Below are 22,934 nucleotides of genomic sequence, written 5' to 3' on the forward strand. Positions count from 1 at the left end.
CTTTGTTTTACATTAACTCGGGCACTTCCTCTTCTTCAATTGTATTGAAATCAAGTACCTGTTCTAGAGTCCCAAAGGGAATACCTTTTTATGGTGGCGGAGGCACCCCTCTTTCTGGAGATATAGTTCCAAAACAAATAGGCTCTGGATTCTAACCTGGTTTAGGTACCATCAACATACTTTCTTGCATAACTCTCTTGCATTCTTTTTAGTACCCTGTATTTCCCTGGATGAAAGGTTTGAGGGACATGATCCCCTCCGCCTTCAGCATTGCTATTAGCCTTCTCTACTTCTTTCTTGCTTCTCCAGCTAGGTCGTCTATCTTTTCCTTGGGTAAACTCTTTAAACTTAACATTCTCAGAAGCTTCTGATAGAGTAGGAATTTTTAGTGATTTCATATGAGCCTTGTGTTGCCTCTGAACCCTTCTTATCATGGATGCCCCTATTTCTTTGATTGGTCTTCCATTTTTGCCCACTATATACCATTTTCGGCCAAATCAGGCTGAATTCACCTCTGAAACTTGTGGTATCGGGCTCATGGTCCTTTTTAGTCTCCCTTATCTTATGTTGTCGTGGTTGATTGGCTGAGGGGTCTTAACATCCACCCAAAGTGGTAATCTCACATATTTATTTTTCATTTTTTCAGATGCTTCAAAGGTTCTAATTACCTCAGATAAATTCTTAGGCTCTGAATCTCTTCCCAACCTTTAGAACACATTCTTAGTATTCTCTTTATTTGCTTCAGTAGTCTAGAGATTACTCAAGTGGGCATCCTATTCTTCTATCCCTTTCATTTTGACCAACTTCTAATCAATGATGGCACCTGATGCTGGTACCTCGAGCTCACACTCACATTGACATCTGTTGTATAAAACCACTCTTTTGACCACAACTGCCTAGGACTTGTCGGGTAACCTCCTGCTGCCTTCCGTTGGCATACGTGCCTCCCTTATTTCCCCTTTACCATCCAAGATAACCTTTCCCTTTCCACTCTCAACCCAATGAAGATTTATCATGTTGATTGGGGCTTCAGGGAAGGGGTCTATGTCAATCATCATCTTAGCCTTGGGCTTTTCTAGCAACAATTTCCCTTTGATTATAAGGTATTGGATCTAATCTTTAAATTGCACACAATTAGCAATAGATTGATTGAACGTGTAATGGATCTTGCAATACTTTTTTCCCTCTAAGTTCTTTAGGTTTAGGCATCTTCTTAGTGCTGTCAGGCAAGATTACCCGAGCCTTGTTCTTCATATATATATATATCTGTAACCGTAGTTAAGTCAAAGAAACATAACTGATACTTTTGAGGTTTTATGGGTACAAACCTTCCATTGTTCATCACGATCTTCTTATCCTTGATGGGTTGAACTAATTCTTTCACCATCAAAGGTTTGAATGGAGTAGTCATCTCTGCAGCACATAGCTTAATCCCTTCTTCCAAGCTATTATTATTTTCTCCCGCCTCTAGGCCTTCAAACTCCAGTTGATGTATTGGTGCATTATTTTTATAAAAATGAGGTACTTTAGATGAATGTTTCACTTGTTGTTCTTCTATCAATAGCTTTTCATACTTAATAACCGTAATCACCAACTCATGAAGCTCGTTAAATTGCACATCATAGAACTTCTTCCTCAGAGGTATTCTCAAAGCATTCTGAGCAATGGCTAAGGAACTGGCATCTCATCATGGTCTTCCTAAACCTCATCATAAAATCCTTTGTAGACTCATGTTCATATTGCTTCATTTCCACCATATCATTAATGGTCATCTGAGTTTCCACCCTATAGAACTGCTCATGAAAAGCCATCTTCATTTACCCCCAGTTAGCAATGGAATTAGGGGGTAGCAGAGAGTACCATTGGGAAGGCAAGTTCACCAGCGAGTTCCCAAACAATCTCATTTTGTAGTTGGGGTTGTCTTTAAAAACCACACAGTGATTTGAAAATTTGAAAATGTGATCTTTGGAAGATACATTATAGTTTTCCCCGCTAAAAGTTAGGAACACGGGCATTTTGAAATTGAGAGGGAAATGATTTTGCTCATCAACATACTTAGGATAAGGCTTCTAATATGCTATTCTAAACATCGGGCAGGCTTGAGGTTGAGCATTATGTTTCACCATCCTTCTGAACTTTACCAACTCTTCCTTAGTTGTTGAGTGGCCATATTATTGTGTGGGGTATAAGAAGTCCCCCACTTCGGGCCATAGTCGATGCCCGAGGAAGCTTTCCTCTGTATGTCGAGCTACCTCCATCTAGCTTATTTTCATCCCTTATTAACCAATGGTGGTGGCTTCTAAGGAGAAGACTTGCCCTAGTTTTGGATAAGCCATTTCCACTTGTTTCTCCAACTGAGTTAGATGCACCGATCTTTATTCCTTCCTGCTCGATTTGCCTTATAACAACTACTGGTGGTGGCAGAAGATCGAGCAAGCCTATCTCTTGAAACTCCTTTTTAGGGTCTTCTTGATGACTGGTTTCCGCTCATTCCTTCATTTTCCCTTTGTTCTTCTTTTCTTCAAGTAAGGGGAATTGAGGAATTGCTGGCTCTTTTTCTGGGCTTGCCTCCACGACTCCTTCACTGGTATAGCCATATTTCGGTGTGGAGTATTCTAACTCCAACTTTCTTTGTAGCGTTCATGTTAAGGAACATAGCCAGGCTTGTTGCCTATTGCTTGGAAAAAAAATGATTTTCAATTCTTCTTGGGCTGCCAACTGTCTGGGCCTAATTCTCCTTCTACTTTTCGCATTCTTGGGCCTTCTACTGCACTAAGCCCAACATTAAATATCCATCCAAACAGGCATATGGTATGATTTTCAATTTTTCGGAATAATTGACAGTACGTTTTAAAAAATTGTTATTTGATCGTAAACATATGCCGGTTTAATGATCAGTTATTGTGAAATACATTTATGCGCACACTACTAGAAATTTGGCTATAAGCCACCCTTTTCATTGGTGGCTATTGTCAAGTGTTGCCACTCACATTGGTGGCAAACCTCTATGGCCACCAAGCACCCACTAAACTAGAAAGTGTGGCCTATGTAGAGGACTCTATTGTAACAATGGCTACCAATATTGCATTGGTGCCTTTCTTGCAGTGCCACCCTAATTCACATCGGTGGAAAAGTTGCAAAATAATATTTAAAAAAAGGATGCCCTGTGTGGGCACCCAAATTGGAGTGTCATATTTCTTTTTCTATTTTTGGTGAGAAAACAAATTGTTATATCATTAAAATATAAGAATACAACTATAAATTTGCATAACTGATATTTTATAGAATTTTGTACAAATGTTGGAACCAAACTTTAAAAGGTCTTCGAACCATTTGTTTCCAAGAGCTTAATCATCTCAATAACTTGAATCTGATCACCAGCTGCAGCCTACACCCAAAATCAAACCCACAAATTTCGTAAGAATAATGGTAACTCAAGTCCAACTGAAAGTGATTAGAGTTGAGGACAACACTGAGATATGATCATATAAATACCAGGGAAAAGTAGATTTTCAAGGGGTTTGCAGCCATAATTTACCATACAAAAATCTCCACAAATTCACTGCAACCCTTCTACAACTTCAACTAAGAACATATTAAATTGATAAGTTCATGAATATGCAGACCAACTTCAACCTTGAAACAACAAATGATCTCCCAATCAGTGTGGGTATTCAAGAATAAGATAAAGAAAGCATAAATACTATATTTATGACCAATGAGCAGAGGACAAGATACAACAAAGCATTTACATATGAATGAGGGAGAACAAAAATGAGAATGGAATTTCAGTGAAGAGCACGCGCATACTCACACATATAAATGCATTAACATTTTCTCTTTTTTTTCAGAAACTCAAAAAACCAGGAAATTCCAATACAAGAGATCACCAACTAATGATCAAGGCAGCTACAAAACATAAAACAAAAAAGTGAGTTCTAATTGAATTCATTTACATAGTGATAGCTATTTACTGTCATTTCTCACCATAATCTCGACTGTATTCCATTATTCAAGCATTCTACCGTCCGTTTAGTTCTACCATATGTGAATGTCTTCATATACATGTCAACATATATATACATATGCACACTGAATTCTAAAAGTAATGAGAGAAATATACCTTTGGGGCGTTGATGCCAAAAGGTTGAATGAGAGATCTAAGATGTTTGAGAGTAGAAATTTTTGAGCAATTTGTGTGAAAAGATTGAAGATCTTCGAACAGAGTGGAGTGAGTCGGCCTGGGCTAAAATAAAGAGGATGAACTCTAGAAAGTAGAAAATGTTGTTGTTCAACCAATCTCAAAAGTAAAGAAACCATACTATTACCAAAAAAAACACATAAATAAGTTTTATATATCAATGTTTCCATGTAAGTTGTTTGAGAAGGCAAATTAGCAACACATACAGTGATCAAAAGATTAACAGCAATAAACTACTCATTATTCGAAATATACATGAAAGTTGTCATTCACATGATCCAAATGACAAAACAGAAGGAAACAAAAATTATAGCAGCATAAGTTGAATAATTGCAGCAAGCAAACAAATATAAGACTTAAAAACTGGAAATGAAAACAGGTAACATTGAGTTTTAATAACCGAAAATGAACCTTGTTTAAGCAGCTCCACAACAACATTTATACTTGGACGATGAGCTGCAAAAACAGAAAAGAAAACACAAATTAAACTAAAAAAATATAGAATTTAACACTAATCCAAGGATTAAATATCAAATATAAAGTCATTAGGATTGGCACCTTTGCATTGAGGAATATCTACTACAATATGAGTTCCTAATGATAAAGCCTAATCAGGGGGTTTTCTGGTGACCCACGAACGGCTAACTTTGTGTGACACTGCCAAACCCATATAATATCAAACCTTACATGTTCACCAAACAGAGTTTGGAGTATCAGTCCAATTTATGGGAAATACTCAAGTTCAAACAGAATAATTAAAAGGATTCCTAAGACATATCAACCGGGATTTGGATTTAATTAACACCTAAACGGATTTCTGAGACAAATCAGTTAGCAATTAGTTTTAATCCAGTCATTTATGTCCAAACAATCTTCCCAGCACACAGGAAGGACAACCCTACATTGGCTGAGTGCATCAGTTTGCACATGATGACCTTCTAAATTCAAAGAATTCCTTCTACATATATATGGTTGGTGAGATTAATTTTAATAATCTTTTCATCTAATACTATTAGCTAATTGGTCGTGTAACCTGATTACTCCTGCGTATATCATAAATTAACACAGAAAATAAATCAAAAACACAAAAAAATTTGAAATTTTCGTACCTTAAGTTTCTAGGAGGGTAGGAGTAAAAAAAACACGAAAACGATATGTGTGTGCTCAGATTAAATCAGCCAGAACTTGATAAAATTGCAGCAATGGGAGTGAAATCCGAGTTCCAATTGCTGTACCTCCTAGCTTCCTTCTGCTGCAACTCAAATTTGGTAGAACAAAAGTCTCAATCTTTAATAGATCGGAAAACCCCAGTAATCACACATATTTAACAGATCGAACTTAAAAATTAAAGAACGAAAAGAAAAGGTGAGGAATTTACTCGAACCCACAAAATTAAAATTAATTATAGTATAATCAGGCTAAAGATTCAAAATTCACAATGTAAAGACCTAAATTAAACATAAAATTCAAAATTCACGACGCAACAACCCGAATTAAACACAAAATCAATGTCCTTTCAGAAACATAAGCTTAAGAAGGCGAAAATCTGAAACCCTTCGAAAGAGAGAAAAAAGAATTGGGGGAAAAGTTGGGAAATTTACCAGAGGGGTTTAGGTGGAGGCGTCGAGATGAGCCGATCGGCAAGGCGGATTGAAGCTCAAAGGGCCAAGCTTGGACTCTCCGACAGTGGAAACTTAGATTCATAAAATAGGGAGTGAAATAGAAACCTTGATTCGAAGAGAAATGGTGAAGCCCTAAATCAAGCTGTTTGGTGCAGGAGAAGAGTGAGGCGAGGAGGGAGACAGGGAGAGTAGGAGTCAAACAAAATAAGGAAAAGCTAATAATGGAGAGAGAGAACCGAAGCACCCAAAGAAATCGAAATTGGAGAGGATAAACGTGGCCTTAGAGGGCAAGGAAGTCATTTTACTGTAGAAAATATGGCAAAAAAAATGGCTTAACAAATGAATTGAGGGGCATTTTGGTCCGCACACTGCCCTAGAACAGTACCACCCGAGTTTGGGTTTTAGTATATATAAATTTTTATTCTTGTATTCCGTAAAGAAAAGAAACTTGGCGTATAGAACAATTATAGGTACATAATGATTTGATAAGATAACACTTACAACTGTGCAAGACCTTGCTATTGCACCAGCATGGTAGCAAAGCGTAAATTATTTTAATCAAGTACATACCAATCGGTTGTGAATTTTCTGACTGCAGGTTGTTGAAATACCAGCCACAACAATCTTAGCATCAACCTCCTCCTGCAAGGAAATGAAGTTAAACTTAAAACATATCAATCTGGGAACACATGTAAATGAAAATTAGGGTTGTCTAACTTTGTATTTATTTGGTGGTAAAACTACTGTAGAATAAGATTATTAAATGAAAAAAAAAACAACTATTTTTTATAGATAAAAAGGAGAAGACTAAAAAGGAAATAAAAAAACATGTCCCAAATTTGAAAAAACATGTAAAAAGTCTTTGGTGTAATTTTAAGAAATAAAGTTAGTTAATAGACACCAATCATTGGTGGTTGATTTCTTAAGGCTACTGATATCAGTGGCATCCCACTATAAAGCCACCAAAAAATAGTAAGAGTAGCAGCTTTATATCTATGGCCACCAATTGCAAAAGGTGTGCAAAAAATGATGTGCAATGAGCATAATTCTAGTATTGGCACGTCAAAACTGATTGGAGTCTTTGGAAAGGTAAAAATCAGCTTGAAATAATTTTACAGTTCAGTATCCACACGAGAATATAGTTCACTTTTAACTTTTAAGGTATTATCTACATCTTCAAATGATCAAAGAATTCACACAGCATCAAGAGACCTAAGCAACTCCAATGTTTGTCAACTATATATTTACAACCTATGAAGAGTGTCGTCTGTAGATACATAGCGTTACATCTCACGTCGAAAGAGACCTACTAATTTGCTTCTTCAACAAGAAATGTCATAAACCTGCAATGGTATAAGATCAATATGCACTGGTAATGCATATTCCACCGTATGAATTTGGCATACATATGTTGGTGGTCAGCTAGTTCTTTTCATTTCCTTTTCGAGTTCATCAAACACCATATCGCTAATCTCATCCGCTGAGATTTCTTTGACAAACTTCCCAAGTTCTGGCTGTAGTTTTGCCAGTTCTTCATTTACTTCATACTTTTTAAGTTCTAGAGTCTCAGTGGTCGTTGGATTGGCCTTCCCAATGTCAGGGTCTAGTTTTGGCAACTCTTCCTTCATGTCTAGTGTATTTGCCCCCTTGATGAAGGAAGAATTGGAGACTTCATCCTGTTTGAGTTCTGGAGTCCCGGTGGTCAACAGGTTGGTCTTACCAAGTTCCGGCCCTAGCTTCATATCTTCCTTTGGGTCCAGTGTCTCCCCCTTAGTTGAGGAAGAATTGGAAACTTCATCCTGTTTGAGTTCTGGAGTCCCGGTTGTCAATGGAGAGTTAGCGGTAGGAGACAGACTTGAACTGGCCCTATCACTAGAGGGCGTCTCTGGTCTTCGTGGTGAAGCTTCAATCTCCAATATTGGTCTGTCAATGGATTCAAATTCGTCTTTCAAATTTTTGATGGCATCAAAGAGTCCTTTGACCTTCTGATCATCTCTCCTGAATCAAGAAAACACCGTGTATTCATCCATATAAGAGGAATGAAGTTATAAGCATAAAAGCACCGCACCTAATGGCAGTAGGGAAAATGACAGCACTTACAACTACCTGAAAATGCCTTCGGTTTGAACGTAGAATTGCTTTTTCATGGTATCCACTACACTTAAGGTAATCAGAAACTGGAAAATGACCAAAGAAGCATAGATTGAGGAATATTTCCCTTATTAACGAAAAACACATAATGAATTCCATTAAGCACTAATTCAGACAATAGATAATATTAGCAAAAAACAGGGGAAGATTTATGCATACCTTGGCTTCCATGTCCACATAATCCTCTTCAAGATTTTTCCTTGGGTTACTTTCTTTTGAACCTCCATCATCTATGCCAGTTATATTTGCTCTGATGTAAATGAATAATCAGAGGCTTTATCTAACGGTGTAAAAACAGCTAAGAGAGAAACAGAAAATTACCCTTTACTTGAGTTCAAGCACTCCACAAGAGTCCTGATGCGAGTGATTGAAGATCCCAAGGTTTCCTAATTGCGATACAAGAGAGACACGCCAATGAGGTGGAAAAAAAATGTAACAGATAACAAGCGAATATGATGCAGTATTTAAAAACAACTATCAATGAAGAAAAGTATTACCTTGTAAGCAGAGAGAAGTTGGATTACCAAATTCACAAAATAGTCTCCATATCTCTCCAGTTCGCCACTTGAACATGAAAGAACCAAGTATCATAATTACCGAATATGTTAACTCATCATTCACTACAGGATGGACACAACAATGCAGGTACGCTAATCATTAAATATCTCGTATCACAAAATATTAATTCCATTTCCAGTTTTATGAATACATTAATTTGACGTAGTACGTTGGGAGTCTTGGTATCAAATTAATTTGCTGATCAGTGTAAATGAGATCTACATACTTGACCTGCTTCTCCTTTTGATGCGTGTATGAGGATTGCAGAACCCAGGTATCTTCCAAAAAACTAATCCACGTATTGACCACATCAACTTCTGCTTTACATGAATCAACAGATCTTGATAGCTCATCTTCCTGTCATTAAAGAAAACAAATATAAAAAGATACTTCCATAGTGAACCATCAAATGTTCATCCAATTTAGAGCTGAAAAAACCATACGTAACGTATGCATTCTGAATTCAAACTAAGGCATAATAAAAAACCTGTATACCTTTGCTTTTATGTGTACAAGAATCTGATTGCTTGCTTCATCAAATTGCTCTCTTTCTTCCCTTGCATTGTGAAGGCGTGCACGAACGGCATTCAAGGTGATAATCACCTATAAAACAATGTTCAGCTGTATATCTAATCCCAGCAAAAGTTTGTGAAAAACAAAACTCAACCAGACTCATTTTATAGACTAGAGAATTGGCAGGAGTGACATTTGATATTCAGCTCTAATGTTCAACAACAAAAAATGCATACGGACGATTTACTGTCAGGTGATCGTGATAATCAATATGGATAGTTCAGATTACATGTTACCTAGAAGCCGAGAACTAACAATCAATTAAACAGTATTGGAAATGACTGCCATCTCCTAGAGTGCATGTTTTCTTGAAAGCATAAAAAGAGTGATATAAGAAACAGAGGAGGAACCTTTTTCAATTCACTTTGGAGTTCTTCTCTTTGCCTCTCAAGTTTTCCGATCTCTGCTGCCAGTTCCTGAAAAATTTACTAAAATTTGTATACCTCAACAATTCAACCGAACACATTTATTTCGATAAACAGTCCACTACAGACCGTAGGCCTAAACCATATACGACTTATAATTTAACAGTCCACCAAGCAAAAGATGTCATTTATCTAAAGTTAAACTTCTATAAATTAATGCCTTAGGAGTTAGGAGCAAGGAAAATCTATTAATTTAGCGAATACTAAATAATCAATAAAATAATAATATTAATTAACAACTTATTAATTTGTCAAGGTATCCCTTGTTTTTTTTTAAGTATTGTACCTTGTATTTAGTTTCTCGCTTTACCAAGTAACAATTCTACGTATTTATTTAACCAATTAAAATTCATAAATCTACTTATTTTTCCCAAAATAGATTGCACATTGTTCAACGCACTACATTATTTCCTTTTATGAACATTTAGCCATGGGTATGAAAACTAGGGGGAACTTTGCAGTTTTTATTTAAGCATCAGACTAATTTGGCACATGCCATTGTAGCAATACTCCAACGACAAGGTTAATTGGACGAAAATAAGTCCTTTGAGGCAGCATACCTTCTCAATTTGGCTTACTTCATTAGCTTTAGCTACACGAAAACTGAGTGCTTCTTCTTTCTGAAACCTGCTTGAAGTATCGCAGGAACAAAAAAGCATTTTACCAAAATCAAAGCCAACCCTGATTAAGAAAACGCCATATGCTCAAAATTTAACATTTTCCATGTCAGATAGCAATTAATCAAAGATCATACTGGAGATGCATGCCCCAACATGCACCAAACAAGTACTGATCCCAAAGTGAACTATCCCTTTATAAAATAACAAGCAATCCTAATTCACCTAAGAAATATTGACGAGTACCGGACGCCCCTACTGATGAAAAAACAGTTATCGGGTATGCTCAGTCATGACGAAAAACTATCTTCACAAAGGATGTGATTAAAAAAAAAAAAAACATGGAAACATGCATACATACACTAGCACCTATAAACACAAGAAAATATCTTTTAAGATAGTATTTGAAACCTGTGGTCTGAAATGCGCTTTTCAGCTTGTGAAGTGGAGTTGGCAAGAGATTCTGATAATATTTTCAATTTCTCAACCTGGAAGAAGACTTAGAACACCGCAGTTAAATACTAATAAGAGAAGTCCTGACCCAAGAATATGGGTCTAATTTCCTACACACGTGCAATTGCCTTCAAGTGGCACAGCTAAGCTTCTTACGCAGCAACCATAAGTACACATAAAGAGTATTAAAAAAAAAAATCTAAAATAATTTTAGATAAACTTTTGTAAAACGACTGCCTAGTTCTTCAGACTGTTTCTCTAGAATGGTTCAAGATGCAGCTAGTTTCCATGCATACCAAGAAATGTTTCAGAATTTGTTAACCCTGAATCAGTCTAAAAATTGGGAACTAGTTGTCAGTTCAACTTTGGTGACAGTTCAAAGAAGAGGGGAAGGGACGGGGTTGATATAGCACGGAATTTAGACCTTTTCAGAATGCAGCTCGGGTGAGTCCCCATTGCCCAATGATTTCTTCTTTAGTAACAGATCCTCCAACCTGGAACAGAGTTGAATTTCCACAAGTGCATCTTTTAAATTCTGCAAGGAAATCAGAGCTTTCAGTGATTTGCACTTAACTACCACAATTCCTTATTAAAATCATCACAATGCAACTGCATCTATAAGAATTATCAGTTAGCTGCCTGAACTATGCAGCTACTTTGGCACAGCTGTACTAAATCTAAACCCTAAGTACCCTATGCCCATTCTTTTTTACTTCTTCTAAAAATTGGTTGAGCACAATCCGTGGACTCATAAGATATAACAAGATAATACATATGTTTATGTTTATGCTTTTTGATGTGTAAAGAAATGGGAATACATTGGATGTGAAAATTTTGTTATAGAAGGACAGATAAATCAAAACAAAAATTAGAAAAAATATGCACATAAGAAAAGAGATGTCTTCCCAAAGTCAAAATAAAAGTTGGAAACACGAATAAAATCATCTTCATTAAAGCCTCCATGTATGGGCTGTGTATCTGCATGTGTGCGTGAAACTCCAAACAAATGTGAGTGGATTTGCATACATGGATGAACATACATACATATTTAGTGTATCTGCATAAATAAGAAGATCAAGCTTACCTCTATTGTCGCATTTCTTTCCTTCTCAGATGATTTTTCACAACCTTCACTCAGGGGCTTCTGGTGTGCCATCAATTTATCAAGTTCTTCCCTGATACTGCAGGCTTCAGCATCTATTCTGAGAGCACAGAATAGATCACCAAAACATGTGGAGAAAAAGATGAGGTGAATCAACATTCACTAAAGGAGATCAATACAGGGTAAGCAAAACCTTCCCATACATAATCAACCACCAAAGACAACCAAAATGAAATGGTATAGAAAGACAATTACAAAATCACAATACACCTCCAATAGAACAGTCATTTTCATTCCATATATCTCTTAGCGCTTATGTCAATGCCCAGACATGCAACAATGAAAAAGGAAAGAAAAATGTTCATCAATGACCACCTTGCAAGATCTGCATTTATTTTCAGCCCTGCAATTGCACCTTGAGCAAATTGGAGCAATTCTTCTCGCTTTATCTGAAAAGAGAAGTAAAAAGTAAATTGGAGAAGATAAGGGATGGGATGAATGCGCTAAAATCAAAATTTTTTAGTTTGTAACATGATTGTGTAATGTTAAAAATGCAGCTCTTTTTTATTAAAGCTATGGAATAATCTGGAAAGTTAAAAACATGGTCAATCATGTAGCGAGAAAACCATGCTATGCCATACGGAAGATGGTAGTTCGAGAACATGAGAAAAAAGGGAACAATTTGTTGGGGACTTGAGCATTCAAATGATAATAATATACCAATTTTAACAATAAGAACCTTAAATCATTAAACCTTGGATTGGATTGAGACACGAAAATCTCAAGCACAACGTTAATTTTTCTTAGATCATAAATCAAAGGACCGGAAACTTGTACCAAATTGTAGCAAACTTAATGGTTCCATTGGCTAAATGAGCTACCTAGTACCATTTGGAGTACAGGCTCAGGTCTTGAAATTTATATGGCCCTTTGCAAAAGCTGAATATATGGACCCCTTTTAGGTGCCTGATATCAATAGTATTTAGAGGCATACAGTCTAAATCAACCCTGTGTAAATGTGCATGCTGTCATGCTGAAGACATGCATACCCCGTCCTTACCAGTACTTCATCTTGATAGTATGAAAGTGCAATTGCCAAATTCTGTACGCTGCTCATTACTACAATATGTACTTCCTTCCCTCCTGTGAGACAGAGCCTGTATATAACCATAAAAGAAAATTCACGTAATAAATACTATTCAAATAACATTATCTGCAAAAGTGATCTTTAAATAAATTAACAATCTTTCTTAAATTTTTTTTTGGTCAACCAAATATAAGTTTCTTATCCTTGTCATCGACCACAAATGAAACTTCAAGGACCTAAGTTATCCCAAACAAGTACTAATAATAATAATCGGCCATTATGAGAAGATTTGAAGAGTGAGAAAAATCACCCATATATCTCCAAAAGTAGTGAAACTTCTTCCTCATTTGGTTCTTCAAGAATCTGAGTCATACAAAAGAGTTAACCTGCGGTTAAACTCCCTGGATCAGCAAATACAAAGCCAAGCCACTGTATGCAGAAAGTCAAGGGAAAGCTAAAAGGATGGAAAATCTAGATATCATACTTCTACTACTTTTCAAGCGGGTTAGAAGGAGAAGGAAGAAATCCTAACCATTAAAAGCAGTTATTATAATTGTGTATATAATTCAAATAGCGTTTATCTCTAATTATAATGAAATTATTATGCACATGTTGATGACGCCCGATTATTATATAATCCGGTGCTCTGTTCGATCACTATTCATATATTCACTAGGGATCAGCCTTGTAGTTGGTAAAAGAAAATAAACACTGCCTTCTAATTCTATGTCAACCAAGTATATATAGTGAAATCTCACTCATCGTACATACGCCAAACACTCATCGTTTACAAGGAGATTGTTATCGAGCCTATTGAAAGCAAACAAGTATACTTTCTCAACTTACCATGGACAATGTTATGCCTTCAAGAGCTTGGCTATGAAGAAAGACATCACGAAAAGTTTTCAGTTCATCACCAGCATCAGAATCTACGTAATAAACCTGTCGTAAACATTAACCCAAGAATTACAAAAGAGCAACTAAAAACAACACCATAGAAAACAAAGTGCATGGTTTACTCACCAGGGTAGGTTTTCTTGGGGAATCTGTGGACTCATCAGAATTAAGGTGGTCTTCGGGACCCTTTTCATTACTCGCATTGTAAAGGGTGGACAATCTCTCAATTTCTTTAAGTGCAACCAACCACCTCCGCAGCAGCTGAACCCTTTCTACACCTCTACAAGAAACAGAAACTTCTTCCAATCTTTTCGCAGTGTGCTTAAAACTCTGTAAATTTCTCGGTCGCTGATTCACATAAATCATGTGAGCAAAACCCAAATTATAAGATAAATCACCAAACAAATAAATAAAGCAAATACGAAAAGGGAACTCATTTCTCCCCAAATAAATTGGGTGCGTTTGTGTACGTATTTCGAAAAAGCACTTCTTCTCGTAAGCATTTTTACTAAAAGTACTTTCGTTAAAAGCTTGTTAAACTGACTTTCACACTCTCCTTTTGTCCCTTATTCTCCCTTTATTCGTTCAATTTTACTAGAAACAAGAGGGCGAGTGCAAAGGAGAAAAGGGGAGTGCAAAAATCAATTTCCCAACCAAAATTCAATTGCTTTCTGAAAAGCAATTAGAAGTGTAGCAACTATAAATGCTTTTGGCCATTCTAATAAGCCTCCAAACACGCCCTCCATTTAAACAGAAAAAAACCGCAAAATGACATAATAAAGAAAGCGACTTGATTCAAAATTTGAATTTTTTTTTCAAACGGAAAACAAGTGAGTAAGGAAATCGTACAATGCGGTCAGGGAGGAGGAGTCTGGCACCGGCGACGGCATTGCCGGCGTGGAGGACGACAGTGTCCGCGTAGTTTCGTACGGTGCGGGTGAGGGTGTTGGTGGCCCCTGCTTCCACTGCCAGGTTCACCGCATTTCTAATCCACGACATGTCATCCGACGGACGCTCCCTTCTTTTTTTTTTCTCGCTTTTTCTCTCACAATTTTCCCGCTCGCCAAACAAGTAGTAAACAGATCAATTTATGAAATTAGAGGAATAAATTAGTAATTAAATGGTGAAATTATGCTTAAGTTTGTTGAATTTGGGTTGATGAGCATTGGAAGAGAGGAAGGAGGAGAAGAAGTCAAGCGATTCCTTTCGGGTGCAGAAATGAAACCAACGGTTTTTTCTGGTTTTAATTGGGAGCTCATTGCGCGGCATTGCCTTTTGTTTCGCTTCCTTATGCCTTTTCGGACCCTGAAATTACCAAACTACCCCCACTTACCAATTGCACACGAGTTCTAGCATGGGACTGGAGGATTTCACGGAAGAAAACGCGTAATCTTTTACCCCCTTCGGCCACCTCCAACCCTAGGCTATGGGCTAAATTTCCTCTCAAAATTTCCTTCCAAACTCAATCCAACTCAAGAAAAAACTTTGGGCTAAATGCTAAATAGAGAACTGAGGCCATATTCCGCCCAAAATTTAGCCCAAAAGTCGGTGTGGGCCCCACCGAAGGAATTGCTTTTCAGCGTTTGGGCGCCAAACGCAGCCCACAATGGCGCCTAACTCGCGAGGCTTCCGACCTCCAGGGACCCACCCACGTGGGCCTGTCGGGCACGTTCCGCATGAGCCCCAACGGCTCCTTCCATCCAACGGTCATAATCATCAGGCTGTTGGTTAATCCAACGGCCTAGATTCAAATTTCCTTTTGTTTTTGTTTTTATATTTATATCTTATTGAAACCAATGGCTGAGATCGAATATAATTAAATCTAACGGTAAAATAAAAGATCTAACGACCCAAATTTAAATCCAACAGCTAAAATAATAATAATAAATTATTTAACTCAAAATTCACCCAAAAACTCTATAAATACCTATGTATTTGTTCAAACATCCACACAAAACTCAATTTTCTCCTACAATTCTTCCAATTTATCTTTCTACCATTTCTTTCCATTTCCAAATTGTTCAACATGGCAAGAGAGCATATTAGAGGTCGTAATTGTATCTGTGAGGAAAATGTTGCTTTATGCTTGGCATGGGCTTCTGTTAGCAAAGATGGTGCAGTTGGCACAAATCAAAATAAAAAGGTTTTGTAGGATAAAATCATTGCAAAGTTTCAAGAAAACTGCAACGGGGAGGGCAGGATGGTGGTGGTGTTTATGATCGGTGGAAAACTATCAACAAAACATGCACTTTATAGAAGGGAAGCTTGGAGAGAGCATGGAAGCAGTGCCACAAAAATTGTCCGATGTGGGGAACCGATGCTGACCAACAATGGGGAAGATTATTAATGAAAATTGAAAGTTTGGTATTAAACGGTTGGTGAAAGTTGAAAGTTTGGTGAAAGTTGAAGGCTTACTTTGTGGAAAATTTAGTGATTTTGCAATATTTATCGGAATTTAAATATTTTTAAATTAAAATGTTCATAAAATTAATTTACGATAGTCTACATATTTATTTTTTTTAAATTTAATTTAAGAAAAAAATTAGCCTAAGTTCATTCTTTAATAATCCTGGGCTAAAATTTTAGGCCAAAATGGTTAGAGCAGAAAAACTGTTTATGGGCTAAAAGCTAAATTTTCCGAGCTAAAAAATTTGGCTTTTAACTCAAGGGTTAGAGATGGTCTTACGACGTCGTTACGGGCTTAAAAATTAATTCTTGCTCTTTTTATCACTTTTTGTTTAGTTATTCAGGATTGAATTCAGTCATTTTAAAATTACTTTCAAATGAACACTTATTTGTCATTAAGAATTTAACTTATGTTTCTTGGTTGAACTTCATCATAAGAAATATACGAACTCAAACTTTATATGCAAATTTTTAGCTTCATGATCAATACTCATGACTTTTAGTTTAGCAATTAATATTCAAGAATATTTAAATTAAATAACCGAAACTCCAACTGTGCCAAAGTCCAAGACCAATGCTCCAATACGGGAGTTCCGTAATGATTTTTCCTTTCTAACACGAAGTCATTCCAAATTATTCCAATTTACAGAAAAAGGAATTTCAACTTCGGTGCAAGGAACGAACAAACATACATTTGCAAAGTAAGTAATTCACTAATATTAAAGGAGAAGGACAACGGGAGGGGCAAGAACTTTTATTCTTTAAGAAAGCTTTCTTTCCTATTAAAATTCGGAAATTCTAGTACAATGTCAATGGCTTGGATATTACACTAATAATACAACTGACCAAGAAAAGTAACCACCACTTCTATTGTGTGCATAGAATGGGGATGATCAGCAAGAATGTGGAGTGTTGTTATCTCTATTTCTTCTATAGCTCGTCGTCGAAGCCACCAACACCGACGTGTTTGGCCAAAGGGAGATGCTCTCTCGGCAAGTAACGTCCATCAGTCAATTTCCGGTAGTGGCACTTTCCAATAGTTCCACGAGTTGAAGTCTTCCTGCACATATGTCGAAAATCACGTTAGTTCATCATCAGCGATACATAAAAATCCAGAGTTAAAGGGCTTGGGATTATGTTTGGAGGAGAGCATGCAACGGAGTATAAGTTACCTGCTCAACCAATGAAGTGGGAGGAAACATGTCGTTGACAAGAGTGTGTAAAGATGTGTACGTCTTCACATCAACGGGATGATGGCTGATGGCTACCTCACCCTGCCAGTTAATGACAACGGTTTAGCCACATACGAAATATGCATTCCTCTTTAGTTTGTAAAAGCATCACCAGAAGATAATACGAAATATACCTTGGGATTGATTATGAATATTTTGCCCTTTGGAATCCCAATTTTCCTGTAGCTGAGCTCATCCGTGTCTCTATTTCCAAATCCTGCGTAGAATGGATTGTAATCGGCGGGGAAGAGTTTTTTAATGTCCTGCAATATATGATTTAGCATGCATCACAACCGTTAGAAGAAGGGGATACAATGCCAACCCAAAGTGTTCGAATTTGAACTCGAGCTTAACTTTTTTTGCTATTTACCTCTAAACAGGCAATTTTGAATTCATGTGGTGCTCTTCTTACAACTGCCATCAGCAAATATGAAAAAACAAACTGATCAGCACTAACTAAATAAATAATTTCGAAAATTAAAGCAGGCAGAATTCAAAATTGTGAGCAAATAAAGGAGCTATTTAGTATCTGGAAGTGGTGGTATGTTGTATAACAGATATAAACTATATCTTATTTGTCAAAGGCCGATGAAAGTAACAAATGACGATGAAGTCAGTACTGTCAAAGCCAAGTGAAACACATAAAGGAAACGTTCTCATATCCAAATCTACAGAGAACGTGATAGTCTCATCGTGTATCAATAGTGAACTGGAGAGCAAGAATGGTTGCTCGGTTTGCAAAGGCTCCACATATAACCACAACACAGCCAATATGTGTTGATTTGATCCAAATCAACCTACCACCTTCTAAAATATCTAATTTGTGATAAATACTACAAAAAATCTCTATGTTTGCGTTTCTCCATTGTTTAGTTTCCTTTTTGGTTTAATTTTCATAAAGATGTACTTCATGAGAAAAGCGGCCAGAACTAGTGTTACAGAGTGCGCAGCAAAAACATCATAATACAGTTATTTAATGCAAGCTGAACACAAATTACAAAGAAGACCTCACCTTCACGAAACAATGAAGGAAATAATCCATCAGGTGAGATAACAACAGGTCCATTGGGTAAAGCTTTTCCATCCTTCAAGTACAGAAGAGTAACCAAATTGGTTATGCAAATCATTCTATCAACAAAGCCTCGACAATCTCAACCCTATCAAGTCTAATATCTGCCCTTGATCACATGAAGGAGGTAAAGAACAAAATTTTGGTGTTGGATTAGAAGGAAAGGGAGACCAAAAACCAGGCTATTTATTAGCTTACCTGTTTTAGGTTGAGTAAAAAGCTTCTCGTTAGATATGCCTGTACGATTGCACGTGCACTCAAAAACAGTAGCTGATATCCATTTTCCTGTAGTGAAAGTAGGAATCAGTATTAGATACCCACCCACACAAAAAAAAAAAAGCAAATCAGTCCATGATGATGTAAAAATGGAAAATAATTGCAATGTTCCAACAATGACCTTAATGAACCTTGATTGAAAAATCAAGCTGATAACCTTAATTGATAAGTTATGCAGTCAAGAGATGTACCTTAATCGCAGAGAAAAGTCTAGACACACCAGTATGCGTCCAATCCTTTCCAACTAATGGCATGAACTGACCTAACACATCCGACCTGGAAAAATGCATCAAGGTGAAAAGTTTTATCATTAAACTAAGCAATAATATTATCACGATGCTAAAGTGTCTTTTTTTTTTTTTTTTTTTTTTTTTTGTATATTTGAAATGCTTTATTTTTCATAGCTTTGCAGATTTCATGTGCTGTCCTATGATAGCCCAAAGGACTAATTTGTATGACTGTCCATCACTAAACTACGTCTCTTATGGTTTTGCCCTTTGGCAATAGAAAGTTGCAGAAGCAATCGTATTTAGCAATCCAAATCATATTACATGACACCAGCCTTACTTGGTAATAGTTCCGTCCACATCAGAAATTACAATTCTGGCATTCCATTTCCACAAGTAAATATGTGCATCAACCTGGTAAAAGATAAACATGGGTTAGCAACTAAATGGCATAATATATAACTCTATCAGGCTGTATCTCAAAATATAGTTGAAACACCAGATGATTGGCAAACCTGTTGTGTCCCCCAAACCCTTGTAGAGAAACTGAAAGTTATCATATTTTGACCTTCTTTGAGATTTAAAGATGCTATCTGCTCGGTGGTGGGAACATTTGTCCTTACGAATTGCTTCTGGGGTAACTCAGGACTTGTTTCAACTTGGGAGTTCTGCAGACTAGATTCAGAATCAACAAATTCCTCCTCATTTGATGAATTACTGTCGGTGTGCTCAAGTGTTTTGACCCTCCTAAATGGAATGGGCCAGAGCCTCCATCTGCGTCCAGTAGGAGTGGAGGGCGTTCCTGGATCCTCATGCCTTGGCTTTTCTGAGCCATCTTGTTCGACAGGAATTGCATCCTCAGGCTCAACAGATAAATCTAGACTAAATACTGCGGTTCCAAGAACAGCAGGAGCCGCTTTTTCCCACAAAAAGTATCTTTCCCTGTATCTGACAATCAAATTTTCATTTTTCAAAATTGATTTTGCAGAAGTTATAAAATCCTCTGCAGATACACGATGTGCAGCAAAGGTTTCAGCAGCAGCTTTCACACCCATACCCGGACGAAGTTCATTTCCACAGAGAGAAATCTCAAACCCTGGAAATTGTAAGAAGAACAATCATTAATTGATTATAAAATCACCGAAAAATAGAGAGTTAAATAACAATTGGAGCCGGTAAGAGGTGCTTACTTATGCTTGAATGGACTTGTGTTTCTTCACTTGACGATTCTGTTGGGGGTTTTATTAGCTCATTTTGTGCTTCTTCGCTTGAAGATTCTGTTGGCGGTTCTATTAGCTCACTTTTACTGCATTCATCTCCACTTTCAGGTCTCTCAATCCCATCATCCGCTGCTGATGTACCACACTGTTCATCCTTCCAGTTCGGATCATTGCTGACAGAATGTAAAGAAATGCTATCAATACTCATTTGTTCTGAAGAAGGCACAATCTTCTCAACTGATTCATTTCCAACTTCTAAATGTGGAGGTATATTGTTGTCGGGTGAAACAGAATCAAAAGTTGAAGATGCCTCAACATTATTTCTCAAGTCAACAGTAGCATCTTCAGTTCTATCAACCAGCGGAAGTGTCTCATGAGATAGTTCTGGTGAACTCTGAACCCCCAATGAGGACCCCATATTTTCAACATCTTTCGCTTCATGTTTGGCCATTTGTTCTAGCTCCAAACAGCTCTTGGAAACCTCTGCCTTGTTAGTAGATGTGCCTTCTGAATAGCTATGCGTCTGAAGATCTCTTTCCTGTGTTGAAGTCTGCGTTTCTTGAGCTTGACAAGAATGTTCCCCTTCTCTTTCATCAACTTCTAACTGATATACAATAGCACTATCATCCGTCCGAACTCCACTAATATTACCAGAAGCAACACTACTTGTAGATGCATTCAGCTTACTGATATAATCAGCCCAAGCAGTTTCACCTGAACTAAACTCCTCATTGCCTTCACAGAAGTCCGCCTCTTCACCTGGGCCCAGATTGAATCGAGGTGTGTCTAACTCCACGCTTTCTGTGGTTTGTTCTGATGCTGAGATGGGAGCTGTCAATACATGACCATCCACACTCACCAATATAACTTCCGAGTTTAAATTCTGTGATTCCACAATATGCTCACTGTCCAAATTATCATATCGACTCGACCCAAACTCCGATAACTCAACAGAACCCTCTAGAGGAGATTGCTCATCTTGGAATTCATAGTACCTCCGATCAGCATCAGATTCTGCCCTCTCTATCCGGTTTACACCAAACGAATTGCGTTCCTCTCTCATTTCAACCACCACCGAATCAGAGACACTGTGCTCAAGTCTACGAATGTCATGACTCTGGCCATCACCATCCAAAGCATTATCCCCTTGTGTAGCTTCTAAATTGACAGAATCCTTGACAACCCCATTTGTCTCACTTACTTCACCCGACTCAACCTCCTTTATAAAGTAAGCCTCACCCGAGTTATCAAGATACATGTGGAAACTGGCATCAATGCCATTTACATTTATGCGGACCATCTTCTCCGCACCTTTGAGAACGCCCTGAAATTTACCAAACCGGACATACCAAGGCGTGCTCCTAAACGTCCCATCCTGCTGCTGAACCACAATAACATCAACAGCCCCACCGAACGGATGAAAAGGGGTGGCAACTGAGTAAACACCTTGGGAAATTAGGCTCCCAACTTTGCCAACCACATTCATCGGGTCAAACACTCAAATTAAACCCCACTTATCATCTAACCTCAAAGCTCTAAATTCTTTCATACATTCATCGAAAACTCCGGTCCCGTGATCTTCTGATCTTTTTCCGGTATCTGCATAACATGCAACGGAATAAAAATCAAGCAAAATGGTTTCCGAATTGAAGAATCCACATAAATAGAAGCAACCAATGTCATCTAAAAGTGATTGAAAACCCTAACACCCTGTTTGGTTGCCAAGAAAATAAGTGGGAAAATCTATTCTACAATTCCCATCATTAAATTCGAAAGTTTTCGATGCAATCCGTACAATTTGAGCTCCAAGATGCTAAAAGGTCTCAAATTTGATTCCCTGCGATTTCTAATCTTCTCGGCAACCAAACAAACCAATAACGAGAATTCTCCAATGCATACGAAAATTAAACAATTCAATCAATGACCCAAATTGAGAAACTTAAAAACCCCACTTTAAAAAAACATAAATTGTATAAAATCGGAAAAAAAAAAAAAAAAAAAAAAAAAAAAAAAAAAAAACAAGAACATTGTGATGGAATCAACCTGACGGGTTCGGATTGCAAAATTTTTGAAAAGATAGAGCAATCAGACAGCACAAAAGACTCGAACAAATTCCTCTATACGTCACCGTTTTCCTTCAATTTTGAATTTTTCCTTCTGGGTTTCTGTCCGCGATGGCTAATTGGGAAATCCAACCTCCGTCGTTTGAACACTTAGGCTTCCAAGTCTGGATTTCCGTCGCGAAGATTCGTCTGGATAAACAGGAAAAAACCAGAGACAGAAATTTTCATGGAGAAGCATTAAATAGGTAATCCTGGGAGTAAAATACCGAAGGGGTCCTGTGGGGTCGGGGAAATTGCATGGGGAGCTGCCGGCAGTGACGTGTAAATATCGGGATAAGGATAAGGGTATTTCGGGAATTCGGTTTGTTTACTTCGCTAGTCAGATGTCGCGTCGCCAGGTTATAACGGGTAGAGAGAGAAAGTGGGTCGGACCACCACGTCGGAATGATACAAGTCTTTGTCCCGAAGTGAACAAAATTGTAGCACGTTTCTTATCAGTTTTTCCATCGTGCCCTCTAAACCTCACATTTTTATTCAATTTATCTTTTTGTTTTGTTTAGGTTGAGATGCTGTTTTTGTTTTCACTATTGTTATGGCATGTCAGGTTGGTTAGACATGAGTTGGTAGGAGTGGGATTCTTTTTGGTTTGGGTTATATGGCCTGAGGTTGAAGCCAATGAAAGTAAGAGCAACTCCACCCCAAGCAATCTCCTAAGTTAGGTTAATGGGCAATTCAATTCCCCAGCCCACCCCCCC

General features: G+C 37.4%; 2 protein-coding genes and 1 long non-coding RNA gene across 3 annotated transcripts; all 3 read right to left on the reverse strand.

Moving 5' to 3' along the window:
• Positions 1-3,225: 3,225 nt before the first annotated feature.
• On the reverse strand, positions 3,226-4,480 carry LOC148692302 (uncharacterized). Its single transcript, XR_015953819.1, has 2 exons — positions 3,539-4,480; positions 3,226-3,388 (listed from the first exon to the last, which is right to left on the reverse strand). It is a non-coding gene; the product is annotated as an uncharacterized LOC148692302 (long non-coding RNA).
• A 2,466-nt stretch (positions 4,481-6,946) lies between these two features.
• On the reverse strand, positions 6,947-14,948 carry LOC137744342 (uncharacterized). The gene is made up of 18 exons (XM_068484179.2): positions 14,536-14,948; positions 13,813-14,034; positions 13,636-13,731; positions 13,100-13,152; positions 12,763-12,859; positions 12,078-12,151; positions 11,685-11,802; positions 11,025-11,135; positions 10,559-10,635; positions 10,091-10,157; positions 9,456-9,521; positions 9,028-9,135; positions 8,759-8,889; positions 8,472-8,538; positions 8,296-8,360; positions 8,134-8,224; positions 7,930-8,000; positions 6,947-7,821 (listed from the first exon to the last, which is right to left on the reverse strand). Exons 1-18 carry the CDS (start codon positions 14,683-14,685, stop codon positions 7,242-7,244), a joined length of 2,244 nt encoding a protein of 747 aa, XP_068340280.1. The 5' UTR covers positions 14,686-14,948; the 3' UTR covers positions 6,947-7,241.
• Positions 14,949-16,830: 1,882 nt separating this feature from the next.
• Positions 16,831-22,646, reverse strand: LOC137745761 (phosphatidate phosphatase PAH1). Its single transcript, XM_068485768.2, has 11 exons — positions 22,160-22,646; positions 20,087-21,715; positions 19,412-19,992; positions 19,237-19,310; positions 18,861-18,945; positions 18,592-18,678; positions 18,337-18,409; positions 17,695-17,738; positions 17,459-17,587; positions 17,265-17,366; positions 16,831-17,152 (listed from the first exon to the last, which is right to left on the reverse strand). The coding sequence occupies exons 2-11, from the start codon at positions 21,600-21,602 to the stop codon at positions 17,099-17,101; spliced, it is 2,745 nt and encodes a 914-aa protein (XP_068341869.2). The 5' UTR covers positions 21,603-21,715; positions 22,160-22,646; the 3' UTR covers positions 16,831-17,098.
• Between the last annotated feature and the right edge of the window lie 288 nt (positions 22,647-22,934).

This window comes from Pyrus communis, chromosome 12, assembly GCF_041283825.1.
Source record: "Pyrus communis isolate YQ-2024b chromosome 12, ASM4128382v1, whole genome shotgun sequence".
In the NCBI taxonomy this organism is placed as follows: domain Eukaryota; kingdom Viridiplantae; phylum Streptophyta; class Magnoliopsida; order Rosales; family Rosaceae; genus Pyrus; species Pyrus communis.

What these genes read in the sequence shown, in the direction of transcription:
- LOC137745761 (XM_068485768.2), bottom strand. Translation starts at nt 21,602, where the DNA reads ATGAATGTGGTTGGCAAAGTTGGGAGCCTAATTTCCCAAGGTGTTTAC. An exon ending in GGGTTTGGGGGACACAACAG is followed by an intron (nt 19,311 to 19,411) that starts GTTTGCCAATCA and finishes ATCTTTTACCAG; the next exon opens with GTTGATGCACATATTTACTT. An exon ending in TATTCATAATCAATCCCAAG is followed by an intron (nt 17,367 to 17,458) that starts GTATATTTCGTA and finishes ATTAACTGGCAG; the next exon opens with GGTGAGGTAGCCATCAGCCA.
- LOC137744342 (XM_068484179.2), bottom strand. Translation starts at nt 14,685, where the DNA reads ATGTCGTGGATTAGAAATGCGGTGAACCTGGCAGTGGAAGCAGGGGCC. An exon ending in TCCAAAGTGAATTGAAAAAG is followed by an intron (nt 9,136 to 9,455) that starts GTTCCTCCTCTG and finishes ATTGTTTTATAG; the next exon opens with GTGATTATCACCTTGAATGC. An exon ending in CAAAAGGAGAAGCAGGTCAA is followed by an intron (nt 8,539 to 8,758) that starts GTATGTAGATCT and finishes TTCATGTTCAAG; the next exon opens with TGGCGAACTGGAGAGATATG.